General features: G+C 43.8%; 1 protein-coding gene across 1 annotated transcript in view; it reads left to right on the top strand.

The window, feature by feature from the left end:
• Positions 1-22,259, top strand: part of CUNH1orf101 (chromosome unknown C1orf101 homolog) — a 116,716-nt gene that overhangs the window by 82,299 nt on the left and 12,158 nt on the right. The window contains exons 9-15 of the mRNA XM_019526716.1: positions 731-1,223; positions 1,518-1,992; positions 5,126-5,568; positions 6,549-6,607; positions 14,863-14,938; positions 17,500-17,552; positions 19,990-20,043. Of these exons, the coding sequence (XP_019382261.1) occupies positions 731-1,223; positions 1,518-1,992; positions 5,126-5,568; positions 6,549-6,607; positions 14,863-14,938; positions 17,500-17,552; positions 19,990-20,043 (1,653 nt within the window). The remainder of the gene's footprint in view (positions 1-730; positions 1,224-1,517; positions 1,993-5,125; positions 5,569-6,548; positions 6,608-14,862; positions 14,939-17,499; positions 17,553-19,989; positions 20,044-22,259) is intronic.

Raw genomic sequence — 22,259 nt, 5'->3', positions numbered from 1 at the left:
GGGGAGTTGTGAGGGGCACCAGCAGGGCTGTTGGGGGGGTTGTGGGAGGGAGTTAGGGGCATCAGTGGGACTGTGGGTGCTGTTGGGGTGAAGTGAGGGTCACCAGCAGGTCTGGGGGGTGGCTTTTATTTTAATCATGGATTTTGAGGGGTTTATTAGAGAATTTGCAACTTTTTATCAGGGAAGACCAGGATCCCTGGTTATAACCCATCTGTGTGCTTTAACTCCACCTTATGCATATTTCTTGATCCTGTGTAGAAGACAATTTAGATGTACAATTCTCAGCTAGTTCTGAAATACTAAGCATTAGAGGGATAGCGGTAAGTTAGTTTTGTTGGTGGAAAATTGTGGTCTTTTTTCCCACTCTTTTGTTTTTATTTTGTATTTTGCATTTAGTGGAAATGGGTACATGGTAGAAAATGACTTGGAGGAATGGGACAAGGTATGGTCTTCTAACTAGAAATGGTTATGCTCTGAAATAAACACCCTTTCTAACCACAGCACTCTCTCTCAAATAGCTGTCTCAGTGCGCACATGCAGATTACACTGACCACAGATACAGATCATTTTAGAATAATTTGATGTGAAAAAGTTTAAAATGCATAAAGAAATTGTTGTTAAGTGACGTATAATTGGTTTTGAGTTGTTACCTGTAAAATATGTTAATAAAGTATTTTTCTTAGTCTGTTAAGTTTAAATCTTGACAATTTGTCACCTTTTCTATCTTCAGGCTCTGGAAAATTAAGGTACCTGCAAATTCAGATGACATTGTAACAATTATCCGTGGAAAGGCAATAGCTTTTCAAGATTGCTTTGTTCAAGATACTCCTTACATGCTTTCCAAACCTGAACAGCCATTTTTTAACAATGCAAATGACATCTCCCTCTCTTCACCAGCTGGTAGTGACATCTACATTGTGTGGTCTGCATGCTTTCCAACAACTGCACTTGTGTTGACAGATTTTGGAACTTTCCATACAAATGACGGATTCAAAACTTCTAAAGAAATAAAAGCTCCATCACACATTTTGACCTCTAACTTTGCTCAAAATGTAACTGTTGTGGCTTTAGCAGATGATGGAATCTTGTTTTTAATAAATGGAAATATTTACAAACGAGAGTCTAATGGTTTCTTTAAACTTGGAACAGACTATGATATACCAGAAGGAGAAATTATTGGAGTACAGTCAAGGGTTTGGTGTCCATCTGAATATCCAATGAAGGTAAGTCTTAGTAAAGTTTCATTTTACAGTTTGAAATATATAAGTTCACTAGATCTGTAAAGTTTTCTGTGTTTTCTCCAGCTATAAAAAAGTATTTGGAATTTAAGGTGGCTTAAATGTAACTAACTTATTTTCAGATCACTTAAAAATAAAAGCTTGAGTTTGTAACTTGATTCCAGTAGCACTTTATCAATTGACTGAAGATCTATCACAAGGCTTTTTAATAGAGATGTTGACATGTTTTATTAACTTGTTTGTTACTATGCATCTAATTGGGGGGTTTTTTCTTAACAGAGTGGGAGAAAATTAAGTACAACAGCAATATGGACATCAACTGAACTGCACCTTGGATATGATGACAATGTTTTTATTGAAGTAACAGATACATCAAAGCTACAAAAGATCCTAGGATTCCCAGAGAATGTTTCCTTATCTCTAGGCACTGTTTCCTATGACTCATGCCCAGCTGAAATTGCTTTATTGGTGGCCTGCATTGGGTGCAGCTCCTCCAGGATGTTTTATGTAGTAACATATAATGAAGATAGGTATATGTGGGTTCTGAGAAACTTTTTCTTAAGTGCTCCTTCCAAGGGTTTTATGAAGATGGAATTCATGTATTCAGCATTGCCATCAATGCTGCTGTGGAACAAGACATCTATGTATTATAGCTATAGAAACAACACAGCTTATGGATTTCCTCCAGTGCATGAGACAAATATGTCCCCAGCCGAATATACTAATGGGAGCAGTATTCACCAAATTGTAATAGGTTAAGTATACAGTGTTGTTTTTTGGTATAATTTAAGTATAAGGCAGAAGTAAGTAAGATGATTCCTAAAAATCTCTAGCAATTATTTGCTATTATTTATTAAAATGATTAAACTCAGGGGACTATAAGGATTAAAATGCATCACTTTTAGCTGGACAGAAATATTTATAAGGTAATTAACTGATATTTTTCCTTCAAGTACTGCCAACATGGATTTTTTAGAAATGTGTGCCACTAGTAAGGAGTCCAGGTTGTAGCTGTATTGGTCAAGAGGAAAAAGCAATCAGGGCTTATGGTAAAGATGATATCTTTTATTAGACAAACAAGATTTTTGCAAAAAAAATATTTAATTGCAAGCTTTTAAATTGCAAAAAGCTTTTAATTGCAAGCTTTTAATTACAAGCCTTACCACTAGTAAGGAAGCTTTTAAACAGCAGTACTTGATACATGTCTCTGATATTTTTGACATTTTTTCCCACTGATCTTTTTTCTTCTCCTGTCTATTGGTAATATTTATTTAGCTGCAATGGTAGGGTAGTGCTTGAAAATGTCTTTAAAATCATAGAAAATTAGGGTTGGAAGGGACCTCAGGAGGTCATCTAATCCAGCCTCCTGCTCAAAGTAGGACCATCCCCCATCACCCCACCCAAGGCTTGGTCTAGCTAGGTCTTAAAAACCTCCATGGGTGGAGATTCCACCACCTCTATCAGTAACCTGTTCCAGTGCTTTACTATTCTAATGAGAAAATTCTTCCTAATATCTAACCTAAACTTCCTTTGGTGCAACTTGAGACCACTGTTCCTTGTTCTGTCATCTGCCACCACTGAGAACAGTCTAGCTCCATCTTCTTTGTAACTACTCTTCAGGTAGTTGAAGGTTGCTATTAAATCCTCCTTCAGTCTTCTCTTCTCCAGACTAAATAAGCCGAATTCCCTTAGTGTCTCCTCAGAAGTCATGTTCCCCAGTCCCCTCAACATTTTCATTGCCCTCTGCTGGATGCTTAACTGTATAGTAGCATAATTTACTAAGCAGTAACAGTGTGTGTCTACACATGTGCACATTTACTACACAGTAAAAATGCTTAATTATGCATAAATTTGCTACCTGCAAATGCAAGTAGCAAATGTATGCACAGTTAGTTACTACACAGTTATGGAAGTGTAGACATGACCCGGAAACAAGTTTGCTCTTAGGTAAGCCCTGCCACTAGGGGACCAGCCTGAGACTAGCTCCAGGGCTCCAGGCTGGGAGCCTCTCCTGCCCCACGGCTGGGCTGCCTCTATGGCAGCCTCTGCCTCAGACTCGAAAAGCAGGGAGCCTGCAGCCGTTCCAGGCCCCTGTGTCCTCCTGGGCAGGCCATAGGCCAGTTGTCCTAGCCTGCTTGCATCCCGACTCCACTGCCTGGCACTGCAGTGCCATGCACCTGCCAGGCCTGTGCCATCCAGGCCAGCATGGTGCTCATTGACCATCAGGAATGTTCAGAGCAATTTAGAAGAAAATCAAGGTTTCAGAAAAGAAAGTATTCTTCATCCTATACCAGTGTTTCTCAGCTGGGACATGCACAGAAGCAACAACTTCGTGGGATACATGAGAAGACTGATCTGGTTCACAATATTCTATGTCCTGTTTCCTCCTCCATTTGGTTTTCATTCTTTGTTCTTTAAGGAAATACATGATAGAATTACAGCAGACCAGCTGTCATGCTAATAATTTTGGGGTAGTTTTAATGATCCATGTGTATAATGTGTTGCCTTATCTCACACTCCCAGCCATGTCAGTCTTTAGAGATTGTTCTAGCAAGAGTCTTATAAGGTAGATTTATGTGGGGCAGAGGTGGATTAAGATTTATTGGGTCCCTGGGCAAACATAAAATTGGAGGCCGCCTGCAGAAGCTGGACTGCAGCAGGGGGAGGGGCCCCTTCCTTCCTGGTGCTGCCGCTGCCAAGGGTGGGGCAGGCCTGTGTGCCATGCAGGGGAGGCTAGGGTGGACCCAGCCAGGTGGGGGGTGGAGTGGCACATGCCCACCTCTCCTCCCTGCTCCCCAGGCTCCCGCCCAACCACCACCACAGCCAGAGCAGAGCCCAGTGGGGTGAGGGCAGATGCAGGCTGTCCACTGTGGGCTCAGGATTCTCCCTCCTCCACCCATGCCCCCTGAACAAGCCACCTCTAGCTCTGTCCCACTCCCTGCCCTCGCCCCAGGTACCATGCCCTGGCTGGGCAGTGCCCCCAGTCCCTGCCCCACTCCCTCCCTCACTGTGGGGGCCTCGATCTGTTCCCCCATGACCCTTCCCTCCCCCACAGCCCTTCCCTCCCATTAGACTTACCTGCAGGAAGCTGGCTGCTTTACTGTTCCTGGCCTTGCGTAGCCATGCACATGCACCGGGGCAGCACTAGGTGGGGCTTGGGGAGGCAATAGCCACTCCAAAATTCACCTTAGCCCCCCCATAGCCAGCCCTCCTAGCACCACTACCACTGCCTGCCCACCCCACTCCCACCCACAGCCCACAGAGGTATGGCACTCCCAGCCTGGCCAAGCACAGCCCTGGCCCTGCCCCCGCACCAGGAAGAGGCTGATGCCACCCCTGCATCTCCAGGCAGCTCCAAGCAGGACCTCTTGCAGGCTGGACTACTGTGCACCTGCAAGACATCCAGGGCTCCCTGATTGGCAGGGGCCCCTGGGCCCAGGACCTGGTGACCCATACATTAATCTGCCTATGATGGGGGTGGTGAGGGGAGCCCAGGGGATTCCTTTTTTTCTCTTTTTCTTTATTTTGCCTCTCTGAGACAAGTTGTAATCTCTTTCAGTTTTTGTCTTTCTTTAGAGTGGAATATGATAAATCCTAGAAAATCTATACTTTGTGTCCATCCATCTTAACTGTAGACTGCTCTTAGATCTTCTCATGATCTGTTTCTATTCAAAGTGATGCATTCTTAGAATTATGTCTCTATATCTATTTGTGTTGGGAAAATAAAAAGGTATACGTTATCTATCTATAGATATTAATGCATTTGTCTCCAGTTTTAGGAAGATTTGTAGTGCTTTTTTGAGACAGTAACTTATATTCTTAAGACTATTTTAATTACTACCCAAAAAAAACCTAAATCAATAAAGATGGATTTTTTTTTCTTGCAGATTATTCTGGAAACATCGTGATCAAGATGCAAAATAATATCATGTTTTTTTTTAAATTTGACTTAATAGATGTTATACTGCTCCCTAGATGGGAAAATGAAAGTAAAAACACAGTCCTTTACTTGAATCCATCTGGTAACCTTTACATTGTGGTCATCAATAGGTCATCTGGTATACACCGCCAGAATTATCCCTTGAGAATGGAAGTACATGGTGCCTCTTACCGCCTTATTGATGAATGCCCATATCTAGCATTTCATCACAACATAGATTTAAATGTCTATTATCTGGACAAAGGGGATGAAGTGACATTTTGGGCACAAATATTATTTCAGGAGAATCTGGGCGTATTTGTAGATGTGAGAATCCACAGGCCAGAACTATTGAAACGGGTGACACATGTTGCGTATGAAATCGCTCATGAAATCTGTACTAAAAACCAGGTGAGTTATGTGAACATGGTTCCTATATATAACAAGTTTCTTTCTAAATAATATATTTTGATATGCTTTTTTGCTTTGCTCGAGCAATGTTTTGCACAGTTCTTAAGACATTGTTAGAGGGGTGTGGAGTGGCTGCTTCCAGCATCTTCAGGCTTATCTTCTGGCAGACTTGCTGAGGCCCTACAGCAGAGTTTCTACTAGCAGAAATCTAACTTGGAGCCATCCCTTTTTTGCTAAAATATTAAACATATTTTTTGCAGTTTAAAATGTGTTTACTTACTCAGTAAGAAAAATCACTAGTTAATTATAAAGTAAATGTTATTGCCCGTTACCTTCATCCCAAACATGCTTGCATTTAAAAAAAAATGCGAAGATCTGGAATGTGCAGAACATAAACTACAAACATGTAAACACAGTGTATGTACAATTCAAATTCCACCTGAGAAGACAGGTTCAGCAGCTCAGGGATCACAAATTCTATGATGCATGCATAAAAAAAATTCTATGAGACTTGTAGGCAATATGGAACTGATTTTATACATCACAGGTGTCAAACTTACAGCTCATGAGCCAAATATGGTCTACAGAGCCATATCTTGTGGCCCATAGGAATGGTAGAAGAGCCAGGAATTTAGGGGCAGGGCTTGCAGCCAAAATTTGGGGCACAGAATCCAAGTGGACATGCATGTCAGCAGCAGGAGGCAAGCAACAGCTTGGTTAACCACTGTAATCCTCCTGGTCACCACAACTTTTTCCATCCCTTGGGAGCTCCACAGTCTGAATCTGGCCCAGGGGTCAGTGTGAGTTTTACACCCCTGGTTTACATAATGAGTTCAGGATGACCGTAAGCTCCATCTAGGACCCACGTTGAAATTACATCTTATTTAAGATCTTAGTATCATTAAAATGTCCTCGTTCTATACTGTGAAATTTGTTGTTTAAGGATTTTTATTAATCATCATTATTTTTTATTCTTTTAGACGATTAAATTTTATCAAAATGTTGACTATAGCGAATCACTTGATTATATGAAGACAGTGTAAGTACTGAGAAAATTTTTAAGATAGTTAAAATGATTAGATGGTTGGCAATTTACACGTATATTAAATATGTGGCCAGTAGTTTTGATGAGTATAGCTTAAAAGTTATTTAAATCTGTAGAGTTAAGGGCAAGTGTTACAAATTATAATTCTTAACTGGGTGATATCACAGAATAGTGCTGTTTCTAGTGGGGTCCTTCAGTGATCGGTGCTTGGTTCAATTTGTTAAAGTTATATAAAAATATTAATCAAATCCTTGCTGGAAACATTGCAAATGAAATAAAGATTGGTGGGGTATCAAATAAAGAAATACAAAATTAAAATATTTATTGAATGCTTGTCCTCTTCTGCATTATCAATAACTATATTGTGTCTATATAGTAATGAACTAGCATTAAGATGCCTTTTGTTCCTAGTATATTTAACAAACATTTTATATTTAATTATATTATATTTAATTCTTCTGGCCATTAATTTTTACCTGTTTTTCCTTCCCTTATCAAATTTTCTATAATTCTTATCTGCCAATTTATTAATCATTATCAGCTTTCCTTTTCGTCCATTTCTTATATATGCTTTTAAATTTTATAGCTCTTTTATTTCCCACCTATGAAAGTAAAATGTTTTTAATTCCCAGTTATAATTTATACTTTTTTCTTTAAATTATTTCTGCCAATTGACTGAACACCTCATTTTTTCACCCTTGCACAGATCTTTTAAAGCATCAAGCATAGACATATTTCTGGTTTGGACTTTTATTCTGTTTGCCTATAATAATTGTGATCAGTTCATGATTACTTAATCTACTTATACCTAAGCAGCTAGTATTTTTAATTCTAGAATCAATTCCTCTCCACCTATTAATATGTAGTCTCACAGAATTTTCCTGTGTTGGTTATAATACTTTTCAAGTTAGGAGACTGCCATCTCTAATATTGTAGAAATTGTGATGGTAATGTAGTACTAATGTCAGTACTACATAGGTCATTCCAGCATAAGTTACTCATATGTAATATGGTAGGCATCTTGCAATCCCATACTTCAATTTTATTGGTAACCTGTAGGGACCAGGATGGAATTTTCCTTCACATGAATGCTACTAGATTCTGGAGAGGTTTTTCATCTTACTCTGAACTACTAGGATGTAGACCACACCAATACCTGATGATTACCTATCACTCATGCTGGTACTTCAGAAACTCAGATGTGTCTTCCTTACAGGATCTTGGTCTTTTGCTCAGGGTCAAACCAATCACCAAATTTGGGATAAGAAAGGATTTTTTCCCTGTAAGTCAGGCTGGCAAGGACTGTGGATTATGTTAAGATGTTGTGGGGGACCCAGGAACCCAAGTTTCTCCCCTTTGTTTTGCTGTGTATTTTAGGGCCCCTCTATACCTGCAGGTGAAGGTACAATAGGATATAATGCATAATCCACACAATCGTGCCTCCTGCCATGCCACATATGTATAGCAGGAGGTCTGATTGTGGGATCGTGAATCAGATCCCCGCACACCTTACTGGTGGTGCAGGGGCAAGAAATAAGCTCCCATAGCTGGGAGCCTGGGTCATCTGATGGGGCTCCCAAATGTGGCGGTACACTATACACTCCTGCAGCTGGGAGCTCCATCAGCTGACCTGGGATCCCAGCCACAGGGCACTCCGCGGGTCCTTGCAGCAGGGTGACCACAGTTGACATGGTTTCCCAACCATGGGGCTGCTTCATGTAACCCTGTCACTATAAAACCACAGCTAATGTGATCTCCCAGCCATAAAGGCACATGAAGCACCCCCAGAGCTAGGACACCATGTTAGCTGTGGTCTTTCTGCCATAGGGACCTCTGGGAATAAGTGGAGTTGAAGCATCTCCACAGATGAGAGATTGCATCAGCTGTGGTCTCTCAGTCATGGGGATGTCTGGAGCACCTCAACAGCTGGAACTGTACCTCAGCTGCAGTCTTCTGGCCATGGGGATGCATGGGACAACCCCATGGCTGGGGCCCCTGTCATCTGATTGGGTTTCCAGTGCAGGGCCTGAGAGCCAGCATCAGCAGGGAGTTCCCAGGCTCAGAGGTGCACATGGGCCTCCCCAGCTGGGAGCTACAATCAACCCAAACCAGCTCTTCGCAGCTCCAGCAGAGGAAGGTCTGCCATCCTTTGGGGTTATCACCCTGGGTTTGCTAAAACAGAAGGCAGATCCCCACTTCGATGAAGCAACAGTTGCTATGTCATCATCATGCTTGTCACAGACAATCAACAAAGCTAAACAGCAAAAGGATTTTATTACAAAACAGGTATAACATGCAAGCAAAAGTAACTATAATTTGAGAGAGAGAGATAAGACAAATATAAAAGGTCAGAAATACAAGGTTTCACACTACTTTTCTATATAGAAACAGCTTCAGAACAGTCCCCTGTGACCAGCTATTTCTCTGCAGATGACTTTTCTTGGCTAGCAGCCTGCCAGTTCACTGACTCCCTCAGCTTGTGCCAGCTGAGCCCGAGATGGGATTCTCAAAGTTTTGGGAGCATCTAGTTTCTTTACCAACTCAGAAGCTGGGGCCCAAAAATGTCCCTCTTTCCTAAAGGTTTCCTGAACCCTGCTGTGTTGTAAGGCACAAGATGTTATACCTTCCAAATCTCCTTCTTATTTCTGGGGAGAATTAATGTTATATAGATGAGTTTTCTCTTTCCACCAAGTAGGACACGACTAATGGTGCATCTGCCCCTTGTGACTAATGGTAACTTTCTGAACAAAATTTTGGGGCCAATCTAGTCAACCAGTGCTTCAATCCATACAAGGAGCAATACGTGGCCTTTTCTGAATAGGAATGTCTACTATCGTTCAAACACACATCATCAACTTTCCTCAACTTTACGAAAGCTGACTTTGATAAGCTCAGGAGGCTTGTTGTCGAGGCCCTAAAGGACCATGACTCAACAGGGGGGGAAGTCCAAGAGGAGTGGTTGCTCCTTAAGGGAGCAATCCTGAAAGCACAAGGGGTGTGCATCCCATCTCGGAGAGAAGGTAGCAAAAGGGCACAACAACCCCCTTGGCTCAACAGGGAACTTGTGGACCTCCTATGCCTAAAATGAGAGGCTTATAAAGGATGGAAGACAGGAATCACCACTAAGGACAAGTATTCTGCACTGGTCTATACCTGTAGGGAGTGAACCAGGAAAGCCAAGGCTGCAACCGAACTCCAACTGGCTACACGTATCAAGGACAATAAAAAGTCTGTTTTCAGGTATGTGGGGAGTCGGAAGAAAAGCAGGGATAACACTGGACCCCTGCTAAACCAAATGGGACAACTGACATCCAGGAAAAAGCCAACCTGCTTAATGGGTACTTCACATCAGTTTTTCATCAGCCCAAAGGGACCTCCCTGCCTCGCATGATGCGGGACGGTCAGGATGAGGGTGAATTTATACTCAGCATCGGTGTAGACAGATTGCACCCCAGCGTACTTAAGGAGCCCAGCCAGTGACAAAGATATTTGAAAACTCATGGCACTCAGGTGAAGTGCCTGAAGATTAGAAGAAGGCTAATGTGGTGCTCATCTTCAAGAAAGGGAGGAAAGTACAGCTAGGGAACTACAGGCCAGTCAGCTTGACCTCAATCGCTGGAAAGATTCTGGAAAAAATCATCAAAGAAACCATTCTTGAAAATTATCAAGGCAACCCTTCTGGATAAGCTGGCTGAGGGCAACATCCTAAGGGACAGCCAGCACAGATTTGTTGTGGGTAGGTCTTGCTTGACCAATCTCATCTCCTTCTATGACCAGGTGACATACCACCTGGACAAGAGAGAAGAGATTGACATCATATATCTGGACTTTTTTAAAGTCTTTGATCTGATTTTCCATGATCTCCTCATAGAAAAATTGGCCAATTGTGGCCTCAGCTACATCACAGTCTGATGGTTGGGGAATTGGTTTGGCAGCCAAACCCATAGAGTGGTAGTCAATGGAAGTGAATTATCATGGTGCACCATGACCAGTGGTGTCCCCCAAGGCTCCATCCTTGGATCTGTTCTCTTTAACATCTTTATTAATGATGTGGACACCGGTGTCAGAAGTGGACTGGCCAAGTTCATCGATAACACTAAACTTTGGGGTAGAACATCCACACCCGAGCAAGGTTCTCTCCGAGGTACACACATGCGTGGCTGCACACAATTTAAAATCTTGCCGTGCACCAACTTCTTAATGCCGCGCACCCACCTGGAGAGGAGCTGGGCGCAGAGCACAGCGGAGGTATCGGGAGCCTGGTGGCGTGGGACATTTACCAGATGTAAGCTCCTCACTCCTCCCCACTGGCTCCTCCCCAGGGTAAGGCAAGGCAAGGTAGGAGCGGGGATAGGGGCTGGGGCAGAGTGCCTCCTTGTGGGGAACTACTCTAGCTGTTTTTTTTTACCTTGTTGTGGCTGGAATCTGCCACGTCTTCTGCTGCATCTGGTGTGCCGAGACATTCATTTAGTTACCAGCTGAGTGGGGGAGGAGTTCCCAGCCCCGGCCCCGGCCCTGGCCCTGGGAAGGGATCAGGGGGCCACAGAACTACATCTTGCAGGGGGTCCCCAAAGATTTTTGGCTGGCCCTGCATGTGATTTCCCTCTCATACAAGTTTTACACCACTGTAAGTTTCTATTTTTCAATTAAGTCACTGCTGATTTTCAAAGGCATAGAAGAAAAGAAAATATGGGCCTATAAACACCATAGAAGGAAACCATTGCATGTAAGCAGTTTACATGACTTCTAAAAGTGCACAGAACTCTTTTACTGCTTTCTTTATTTTACTTTTCTTTGGCACAAAGTTTGGGTAAAGCTATTTAATATGTAAGTACCTATAGGAGTTTTTTCATCAATACACACTCAAGTACTGCAGTTATGCTGGTATCTGATTTTGTGTGAGGGGAATCAGAACCTAACCCTCCAGCTGTTTGTGGCAAGTGACAATTTTAACTCTTAAATCTGTTCATGAATGTATAATAACCCTGTCCCGGGGATAGGAAGAAGAGGGACCAGGAAGCCCCACCCATGGGGCACAGTATGGGAAGAAACATGAAAAGAAAGAAAGAAAGAAATACAAAATGATTACTTACCTGCAGGAGGAGTGACACCAGAGGATCAAAAAAAAGAGCCCGCACGGTTTACAAGCCACAACTTTATGCAATTAAAGCCGGTGGGTGATGTCATGAAGATGTACCAGCTGGCAGGGATAAAAGCAGCCACTGGCAGTAATGTGAGGAGAGCCAGTGAGGAGGCGGAGGCTCTCTGTGCCGGCAGCAGACAAAGCTGGCATGAACTAGGAATGCCTGGATGACAGGCGGCTGCTGAATCAGCAAGGCTTTACCCCTGCTTGACAGGGGCACCCATACCGACCCCAGGAATAGAGCCGGCTAGCAAACAATACATAAGAGTGCTTAAGCAGAACTCAATTACTATTCAAGTGGTCATATGTTTGTTACACTGTTAACGGGAACGGACTGAAGTGGCACACTCATGGACCGAAACAGCGTACTCATGGACTGAAGTGGTGCGCTCATGGATTGCTACACCTTAGAGGGAACATTGCACCTGAGGATAGGCTGGTGATACAGGCTGACCTGGATAGGCTTAGAAAGTGGGTGGATATAAACCTGATGACATACAATACTGACAAATGCAAGATGCTCCATCTCAGGGAAAAAAACTGGCAGCACGCTTACAGGCTTGGTAGTGCTACACTCACTAGCACCGCAGCTAAAAAGACTTGGGGGGTCATGATTGACCACAAAATGAACATGAGCCACCAATGCGATGTCAAAACTGGTAAAGCAAACAAAACTCTGGCTTACATCCATAGATGCTTCTCAGCTAAATCTCAGGATGTCATCCTCCCACTGTACTCGGCCTTGGCAAGGCTGCCGCTGGAGTACTGCATCCAGTCCTGGGCTCTGCAATTTAAAAAGGATGTGGAGAAGCTTGAGAGAGTCCAGAGTAGAGCCACGTGTATGATCAGAGGGCAGGAAAACAGGCCCTATGATGAGAGATTGAGAGCCATTGGACTCTTCAGCCTGGAAAAGTGCAGGCTCAGGGGAGACCTGGTGGCTGCCTATAAGTTCATAAGGAGTGTGTATCAGGATCTCGGGGAACGCCTGTTCACCAGAGTGCCCCAAGGGATGACAAGGTCCAACAGTCACAAACTCCTCCAAGACTGTTTTTGGCTGGATGTCAGAGGGCACTAAGGTGCCTGCTCCTTTAAGGGCAGAAACTGCCTAGGGAGAGAGCCGTAGCAGTCAGTTAGGAACCCCTCAACTGCAGGTTACCATGGCAGCAGGGATGAGGGGATTAGCCTGCACCTGCAGGTGGTCAGCTGACCAAAAGAGGCAGGGCCCAGGGCATATATAAATCCCAGGGCTGGGACCAGAGAGGAAGTTCTCTGTCAGCAGCCAAGGGGGAAGGAGCTCTCCTGGAGGAAGCCAAATGGAGATACTGTCTGTGCTACTTCTGGTAGGATTAAGAGGCTCCAGGAGCTCACCAGGGTCCCTGGCCTGCAAGACATTTAGTGCTATGGGGGGAAGTTTAATGTTTTAAAGGGACAGAGCACCCCCTGAACTGATTGCATTATGTTATAGCTCAGGGGCTTATATTTTGATTCCTGTTTGTAGACCAGAGGATCAGGCTGAAGCTATTGGGGAAGGTGGAGGACTCACTGGGGGCCCACTACAGTGTGGGGACCCTGGCGCCAGAGAGGGCGCCATGTCAAGTGTGGGGAGTGAGCGGACCCCAGTGCCAGAGAGGGTGGAGTGTCGGGTGGGTGAGTGGACCCCAGCACCAGAGAGGGCGCAGTTACTGAGGCCAGACTAAGCTGAGGCCTCAATACAAGGAGGCAACAGCTGTGTACCATCCGTGAGGCTTGGAGCGTGGTAAAGCAGCAGTTTAGAGTCACGCATCTAGCCCATAAGGCTGAGGGTGTCCTATAAGGCATCCATTCTGGAGCAGGACCCAAAAGGGGTCTGAGAACCTACAGGGTTCTGTGGAGTCCATCAGGGCCATATCCAAAATATAAATTTAAGGGCAGCCTCCCTATCTATCACAGTGACAGAAAGACATGGCAGGAAAGAAAGAGGGTGCTCATGGGGCAGGATTGGCATGGTCAGGGAGCCCTAAGGGTACCACAGCCATCCCTGGGGACCCCATCCTGTGACACTGGACATAAGGAAAAACTTCTTTACCATCTGAGCCCTCAAGGCCTGGAATAGACTCCCTCCAGAGGTGGTGCAAGCATCTACTCTGAACTCTTAAGAAACATTTGTACACTTATCTTGCTGGGATCCTCTGACCCTAACTGACTTCCTGCCCCTGGGCAGGGGGCTGGACTCGGTGATTTTCTGAGGTCCCTTCCAGCCCTAATGTCTATGAAATCAACATGCTGTCTAGTCTAGGGATTGGGTTCCTCTTGGGTGAGAGAAGAAGTAACTACCACACCTAACCATTTGTAAGTACAGCCACTTTTGTTTCTTAAGTGCATGTGTTTGGCCAGGATGCCCCTTGGGTATGTGCTAAATACCTAACTTGACTACCTTTGAGTTGCATCATGAAATTACAAGAGTTTGTTTATATCACATCCTATAATACATACAGGCATAACAATGACAAAACTGAACACTGCTTCACACTAGCTACAAATAGAGACCAAACACCACAGGGGTAAATCTAATTTGGGAAAATATCCATGTATGCCACATTGTGAACCCTAAAGGCACCTTGGTTTTGGAGTGAATCCATAACACTAGGAGCAATGGTCTCAAGTTGCAGGAAGGAAAGTTTAGGATGGATATTAGGAGTGAAGCACTGGAACAGGTTACTTAGGAAGGTGGTGGAATCTCCATCTTTGGAGGTTTTTAAGGCCCAACTCAACAGAGCCCTGGCTAGAATAATCCAGTTGGAGATGGTCCTGCTTTGAGCAAGGTGTTTGACTAGATGATATCCTGAGGTCCCTTCCATCACTAATTTTCCATTATTCTCTGACCATTCCCTTTCTGTTCCTGCCTGAATGCTCTAGATCCAGAAATGCACCAGTAAATATGCTCCAGATTACCCCTCTGCATCTGCTCTTGAGACCTATGAGGCCAAAACTCCCTTTCACCTCTAAACATAAATACATTGCTGTGGTTATAGTTTGTTAGTTAATTTGGTGCTATTATTGATCTATATTGAAAAAAATATAAGAAATCATAACACTGACAGCGGTATGGGGGGTGTTTCCCATATAGAAATGAAACCACTGGTGTCATGACAGTTGAAGTGCGACCTAGTATGACTGGAAGAGCATGTTCAACAGTCAGGAAGGTGAGTTTTATAGTTCAAAAAGCTCATTTGGATAAAATCTAGTGGTCTTACATCTTAGATTCTTAGGGTGAGTCTCTCTTCCTTCGACATCAACTGGAATTTTATTATTGATGTTACCAGGACCCTAACTTTACCCAGATTTAGAGATATAGATAGAGATATATGCCAGTTTATGCATACACCACCCACCTACACATAGGTGAGTTTCTAACTTGGGTGGTATGGGGTGTATGTGTCTGCTTAGGGTACTTGGGATACCTAGAGTGCTTTGACTATGGGAAGGGGAATGGGTCAAAGATCTCCAGAAGGACGGGAAGGAGGGAGATGTATGGGGGGTTAAAATGAGAGAATGAAAGTTGCTGGGGCCAGAATTAGAACTGGAAGACTGGAGGCGAGCTGGGGTTACTTAAGGTCAAGTGGCCCAGGGTTACTTGAAGTCACTGGTGCAAGCTGTGGCAAGGAGAAAACAGCCAGGAAAGAGAGAGAGAGAGAGAGAGAGAGAGGCAGAAAGCTGAGAGATCAGGGGGCAGATAAGTGGTGGCAAGGAGGAAACAGTCAGGAAACCCAACTCAGGGTTTCAAAATAACAGGTTTATTAAACAGATATCACACTACACAGCCCTGTGAAGTTATTGGTTCCTGCGCATGCACTCACAATGGTAGGAGGACAAAGAGTCAGTGGAGGGGTTGAAGTCCAGATAGGGAAGAGAAACAGAGTCCAAGTCCTTGGTTGAAGAGAGAGTGGGGGCAATAGCTACCTATCCAGGCTGGAAGGGGGTCCTCAGTGACCAGTTGGGGTCTTTGTCCAGCAGGGCCTCTGGGGTGGATAGGTGGTGTGGCATGGTGCTGGTCCAGATGAAGAGGGCATCCCAAGGAATCAGTCTTCACTATCCCTTTTTATGGGGCAGACTACCTATGAGGAGAGCACGTCCAGGCAAAGTCCTATTCCAGGTAGTTCCAGATGTTCATATTGAGTATGTGCAGCCTTGGCACAATGGTGGGTTGGCTGGTTTCTGCAGCAGTCTTTGTCTTCCAAATCTTGAGCCAGGGAGGGTCAATGCAGGGTGATGGCTGGGTCCTCGAGTTGATGGTTTGACCATTCAGAGGGAGCTATTTTTTAGATCTACTAACATTGTTTCTTAAACACCTCATTCATCCCCATTCATTCAGGAACCAATTTACATCGGAGGGGTAGGTATGAGTCACACAGTTACAATAGGCTATGCCTGGGCAGGGGACACAAGATGGAGACTTGACATTACTTTACAGACACAGGCCTAAACCATACAGTGTTAATATGAAATAGAAATCAATGCAAAATACAATATAGAAGGGGGGGAAAAAAACATCAATATAAACATAACAGAATAATATTTACAATATAAGTGGGGCTTATTACAATAATAGCATACAAGAACTTAGCCTAGCTTACCTAGTATTACTTGTAATCACTTATAAGGGCTAGAGAAAGCAGAGAGAAAAAGTCAGAAATGGTTAGGGGAAGGGGAGGGAGCATATTTTTAAATACTAATAAAAAAAAAAGCAAAACTGGGGGGGTTTGCTACACTGAGAAAGTGTTCAGGAGTGATAAGGGACAAAATGGATCTCACATAAGAAAGGAATCATTGAAAGAAGTAGAGTTCTATAGAACTGTCCCAAAAGCTAAATGAAGCAGCAGGACCTATCAGCATAAAACTCTCAGATATCCTTCCTTGGCTGGGATAATAACAGCTTGGAAAAAGCTGTCCTACAGTCCCAAAAGAATGTTTAAAAAAAAAAAAATCAAGAATTTGTCCAAATGTAAAAGCTGGGTTCTGGAAATATGCGTGATGTCTCAGTGTCATGCTATGGAAGCAATGCTGCAGTCAGACACACTGTATTCACTAATTGTCTAAGGAGCTCAGATGTCCTTGATAGGTGGAGTCTGTTTAAGTGTTCTATTCATCTTTTAATGTAAAAGGGCATTAATAGAAAAACAGGTTTAAAAATGTGTTTATTTTAAAAAGTCATTTAATATAATAAGGTATAAACACATTTGTCATTGCTGGCTTAGTTGCAGCAGATACATATTTTGATTAATATCAAATTGATTTATACATGCGTTTATGCTGCTATCCATTGCAACATGGTCTGATTTTTTTTTTTTAAACTGAGTTATTGTATGTAAATACATACCAGAGATGGACTATAAATAATCACTATGTGGAGCTATATACATACATAACCCCCACTTAGCGCTCTTAAATTGGTTCCTGAAAAAACAAGCATTAAGCAAAACCAAGTGTTAAGGAAAACCAACTGTCACTTTCCACTTTCTAAAGCCACCAGAATCACTTTCCAAGCCACCAAAATCACCAGAATCAGGGCTCTCAGGATTAATGTCAGTTTCAGTGCCAGGTGTATGATGCCTGTGAGTGTTATAATGAAACTCACTGAGCGCTAAGTGTAATCAGGCATCAATGTAAAAAGAGCATTATAGGCGAAATAGCGCTAAGTAAAACAGCGTTAAGTAGGGGTTGCCAAATACATGTCATGGATCTGTTTTAATTTATTTATTTTCAGCTGTCTCATTTATTTGTTGGGTGTCCTCCATCAAGACATATTGTCATTCAAAAGTAAGTTTTAAAGATCCCTTTTCTACTCCTTGTTTGTTTCATTTCATTTGGGATTAAAATAAATGTTGATAAGGTAGCAATATTTGTCTAAATATACTTCAGTTGGTCCATCTGGAAAATGTTTTTCTTTCTAATTAGAAGGAAAAACCTGAAGACGACCTGAAGAGGGTCACTTTGTGCCTGAAAGCTTGTCCAATCTCTCTCCCAGGTACACAGGAGATGATAGAAGATGCACCCTGGAGCCCATGAAACTCCATTCTGCAGACATCCACTCCAAATACCTGGGCAGGTTAGGGCATCAGTTGGGCTACTCTGACATTAGCAAAAGCTCCCAAAGACCTGTCTGTCACTGCAACTTAGCAAACCACAGTGGCACACTCAGATTCAACCCTCTCGTTCCCCCTTGGCCTGGTCCCTATGCCATGATTTTGAGAGGATTGTAGAAAAAGGAGGGAAAAAAAAAAACACCACACACACAGCTAGAAGGGATGACCAATGGTTATCTAGTCCATCCAGGCAGGATCATCCCTAACTAAACCATCCCAGCCAAGTGCCTGTCTAACCTGCTCTTGAAAAATGTCCAAGAATGAAGATTCCACAATTTCTCAAAGTAACCCGTTTCAGTGCTCAACTCCCCTCATAGAAAGCTCCTCCAAATCTCCAACCTAAATTTCTCCAGCTACATCTTGAGGCTATTGCTTCTAGTCCTGTCTCCTACAGCCACAGAGGCAGAGGCCATTTCCATCCTCTTTGTAATTTGCCCTTCAGGTATTTGAAGACTTATCAAATTCTTTCTCAGTCTTCTCTTCCCCAGAGTAAGTAACTCTAGTTATTTCAGCCTTTCCTCATAAGTCTTGCTTTCCAGGCCCTTGATCATTTTTGTTGCTCTGCACAGGACTCATTTAGATTTATCTCCACTCTTCTCAAAGTGTGGGGCCCAAAACTGGAGACAGTACTGCAGGTGAGGCTTCACTAGGGCTGAATAGAGCAGAAAAATCGCTTCCCTTGATTTGCAAGTGATATTACTGTTAATACAGCCTAGGATGCCAATGGACTTCTGTTGCAAAAAAAAAAAAAAGGCACTCCATTGGCTTTTTTTCACCTTGTGCTCTACTGCAGCCCCCAGGTCCTTCTCTGTAATACTGCAACCTACCCAGTCATTTCCCAGTCCATATTTGTGCATGCAGTTATTCTATCCCACGTGTAGGACTTTGCACTTGTATGTGTCGAACCTCATCTGATTGATTTCAGACATTTCTCCTGTCTGTTCAGGTCATTCTGGATCCTAGCCTTACCCCCCCAGAATATCTGCAACTCCACCCAACTTGGTATCATCCACAAATTTGCTAAGCATATACTTGATCCCATCCTCCAAATCATTAATGAAGATATTAAACAATATCAGACCCAGAACAGACCCCAGGGGAACCTCACTTGATACCTCCTGCCAATAAGACATTGAACCATTGATGACTACTCATTGAGTATGATGATCCAATCAGTTATGTATATACCTTACTCTACTTTCATCCAGTCTGCTTTTCTTTAGCTTTTAAATGAGAATGTTGTGAGACATGCTGTTAAAAGCCTTGCTAAAAGTCAAGGCATATTAGACCCACTGCTCTCCCTCCATCCACAGGGCCCGTCACCTTATCACAGAAAGAAATAAGGTTCGTCAGTCATGACTCTTCTTGGTGACTACATGCTGGCTGTTCCTGGTCACTTTTTCCCCCCCCTTCCAGGTGCTTCACAATAGATTCCTGGAGGACCTGCTCCATGATCTTTCTAAATACTGAGGTCAGGCTGACCAATCTGCAGTACCCCTGAAAGTCCTTCTTCCCTTCTTTAAAAGATGGGCACTAGATTTGTCTCTTTCAGTCATCCAGGACCTCATGCGACCTTGAGGTTTCTCAAAGGCTCTGAAATTAGCTATTTCATTCAGTATCCTACAGTACATCTTATCTGGCTCTGCTTACTTGAAAGTATCTGGCTTCTCTAATGACTCCCTAACCTGTTCTGCCATTCCTCTTGGCCGTTTGTCTCCTTCCCTATCTTTGCTGCCAAAGATTGCAATTGGTATTGGAACACCAATTGACTATGCAGGATTTATGTAAATAGGGAGATTTTTTTCTGCTCAGGAAATTCACAGCTAGCCAGACAGACAGTGAGTGTGGCCCCATTCTGTTGCCTGAGAGGAGAGCTAAATCAAGAAAAATAAAATCAGGCCTATATCCTGTCAGATATCAAAGCTATAGGGAAAACATTTGCTGTGAATAGAGCTCAAAGCACCAAAATATAGGTCAGATATTGTAAAACTAATGGCAGTTTCTCACACCATATAAATGAAGAGTTCACTCATATTTTCATACATTGTTTTAATCTTAAATCTAAAACCTTAAATTATACCATTCATCTATTTTTTTCCATCTTTCCACAGACCTCCAGGTATAACCTGTATCAAACATAATTTTACTTCTTACAAGTTACCTGGGTAAGAATTTTTACTAATAATAATAATAATAATAATAATAATAGAGATATACAAAGAAGACTAGGCTTTTTAGATATGGCCTCCTTCACTTTCATGTAGAACTGTTTTAATTTAAACAAATTTAATTATAAAATTATAATTTTTCAATATGTCTACATTCAAATGCAATCTTCTTCTCTTTCAAACAAGAAATATAGTAAAATATAGTACAAATTACTTTAAACAAGTTAGTATCCTTTTAAGGAATGCGTAAAATACTATCAACTTGAAACTAAGGCAAGCAATACCACATAAGGGGTATGTCTACACAAGTACTTACTTCAGCCTAAGTTTACTCTGGCATAAACTACTCTGGAGTAAATGTTTTTGGGCAGGCGTCTACGCATGCAGGAATTAAGGAGCAGATTTGCTGCTCTTTGCACCAAGTTTCCTGCAGCCCCACAATGGGCCCCTGCCACCACAAGGGGGAGCTCCAGGCTCCTTCTGGCTGCTAGCACAGCTGTCTCCTGGCCCCGGAGGGCTGCCTGCTGCTAGGGCAGGGACAGTGTCCCCCTGCCCGGGCAGCAGGGAGCTCCTAGCCCTAGCTCCCCAATCAGAGGCATGGGGCTTGGAAAGAACTGCAGGGAAGGGAAGGTCCCAGCCCCCTGCCCTGATCAGTGGGTCAGGCAGCTAGCAGCTAGCTCCCCCACTAGTGGATCAGGGCAGGGGGCTGGGACTTACTCCACCCCTCCAGCCCTTTCCAAGCCCCATGCCTCAACCACCAAACTGGGGCATGGGGCTGGGACCTGCCCCAGACTGGGACAGTTCCCAGCCAGCCCCAGGTTGTATAGTAAAGTCTGCATGTGCAGCCCAGAGCTGGCTTGGGACTACCCAAAATAGGACAGTCCCCAGCCACATCCAGGCTGTTTGTGCTTTCTGGGGCTGGCTGGGAACTGTCCCAGTCAGGCACAGGGCCCAGCCAGCTCCAGACTGGATGGGAACTGTCCCCAAGTAGGGAGCTCCCAGCCCCTGCTCTGTGATCACAGTTGCTGGAGAGCTTGTTCCCAGCCCCCACTCCATTATTATGGAATAGGGGCTGAGAACAAACTCCTAGCCTGTTCCCAGCCCGAGCTCTATGATGGCAATCAGGGAGCAGGGCCTGGGAGCTCCCTGCTGCCAGAGCATAGAAACATTGTCCCCACCTAGGCATGAATGGTGGGGGCTGAGGAGCTCGTTTCCCACCCAACTCTGAGCGTGGAGCTGGGCAGGGAACAGGTTCCCCAGCCCCCACCAGCAGAATGCTTCCAGCACCAGCTCCAGAACCATGGGAGCACTGATGGAAGATGCTTCTCTCCCAGCCAGGGAAGGGGGACATAGTCAGAGCCTGGGCTCCTGTGGCAGAATCTGCTCCAGCAGCAGGCTGCTCCTGTGGGCAGGGAGCTATTTCCCACCCCCTGGTGGACAGCTGACCAGGAGCAGATTTTGCTTCTTGTCAGGTGTCTACATGAGCACTACTGCACCTTTACTAATCTCAAGTAAATTTGCTACTTGAATTTACAAGTAGCAAAGTTACTTGGGATTAGGGAGGTTTACTGCATAGTAAGCACGTGCACAGTAAACTATACTAATGGAAAGTTAAGCATTTCATATAGACACGCCCAGTTAGAAGTGCTTTGTTACAACACCAGCCTGTGAGCCTCAAAAAATTCAGAAACTATTTTTGTTTTATTCTCTATCATGTCAGTATCCAAAAATACTGATGCAGAAAGAAGAAAAACCTTATCTTTCACTTGCAGAAATTATTGGGATTTTTGTCATTGATTTGAGTGAAAACAGGATCAAATCTACGTTATAAAGGGAACCAGTGAAACTGACTGAACAAAAAGAGTGAAATCCTGGTCCCAATAAAGTCAATGATTAAACTCCCACTGAATCAGTGGGTCACTATTTTACCCAATAGACTGTCAATGCACAGTGTAAAGCTACTGTGGATAGAAAGGAAGAGGAGTTTTCTGCTCTTTGTAGTCTTTAGTTTAGCACTTCCCAAACAGTGTGCTGCAGCACACTGGTGTGCCATCAGGCATGTCCAGGTAAGCTGCGGCATTTTGGGGTGGAGCCACAACCTCCACCTACTGCTGCTGTCCGTCTGGCCGCGCACCACCCCTCCCCAGTGTTTAGCTGGCCATGTGCCATGCCCCTCCCCCCCCCCCCCCCCCCCCCCCCCCCCCCCCCGGCAA

This window comes from Gavialis gangeticus, unplaced genomic scaffold (genome assembly GCF_001723915.1).
Source record: "Gavialis gangeticus isolate Ggan-Ray unplaced genomic scaffold, GavGan_comp1, whole genome shotgun sequence".
NCBI lineage: Eukaryota > Metazoa > Chordata > Crocodylia > Gavialidae > Gavialis > Gavialis gangeticus.
Note: the sequence above shows the minus strand (reverse complement) of the source record. Positions and strands in the feature narration are given on the sequence as shown.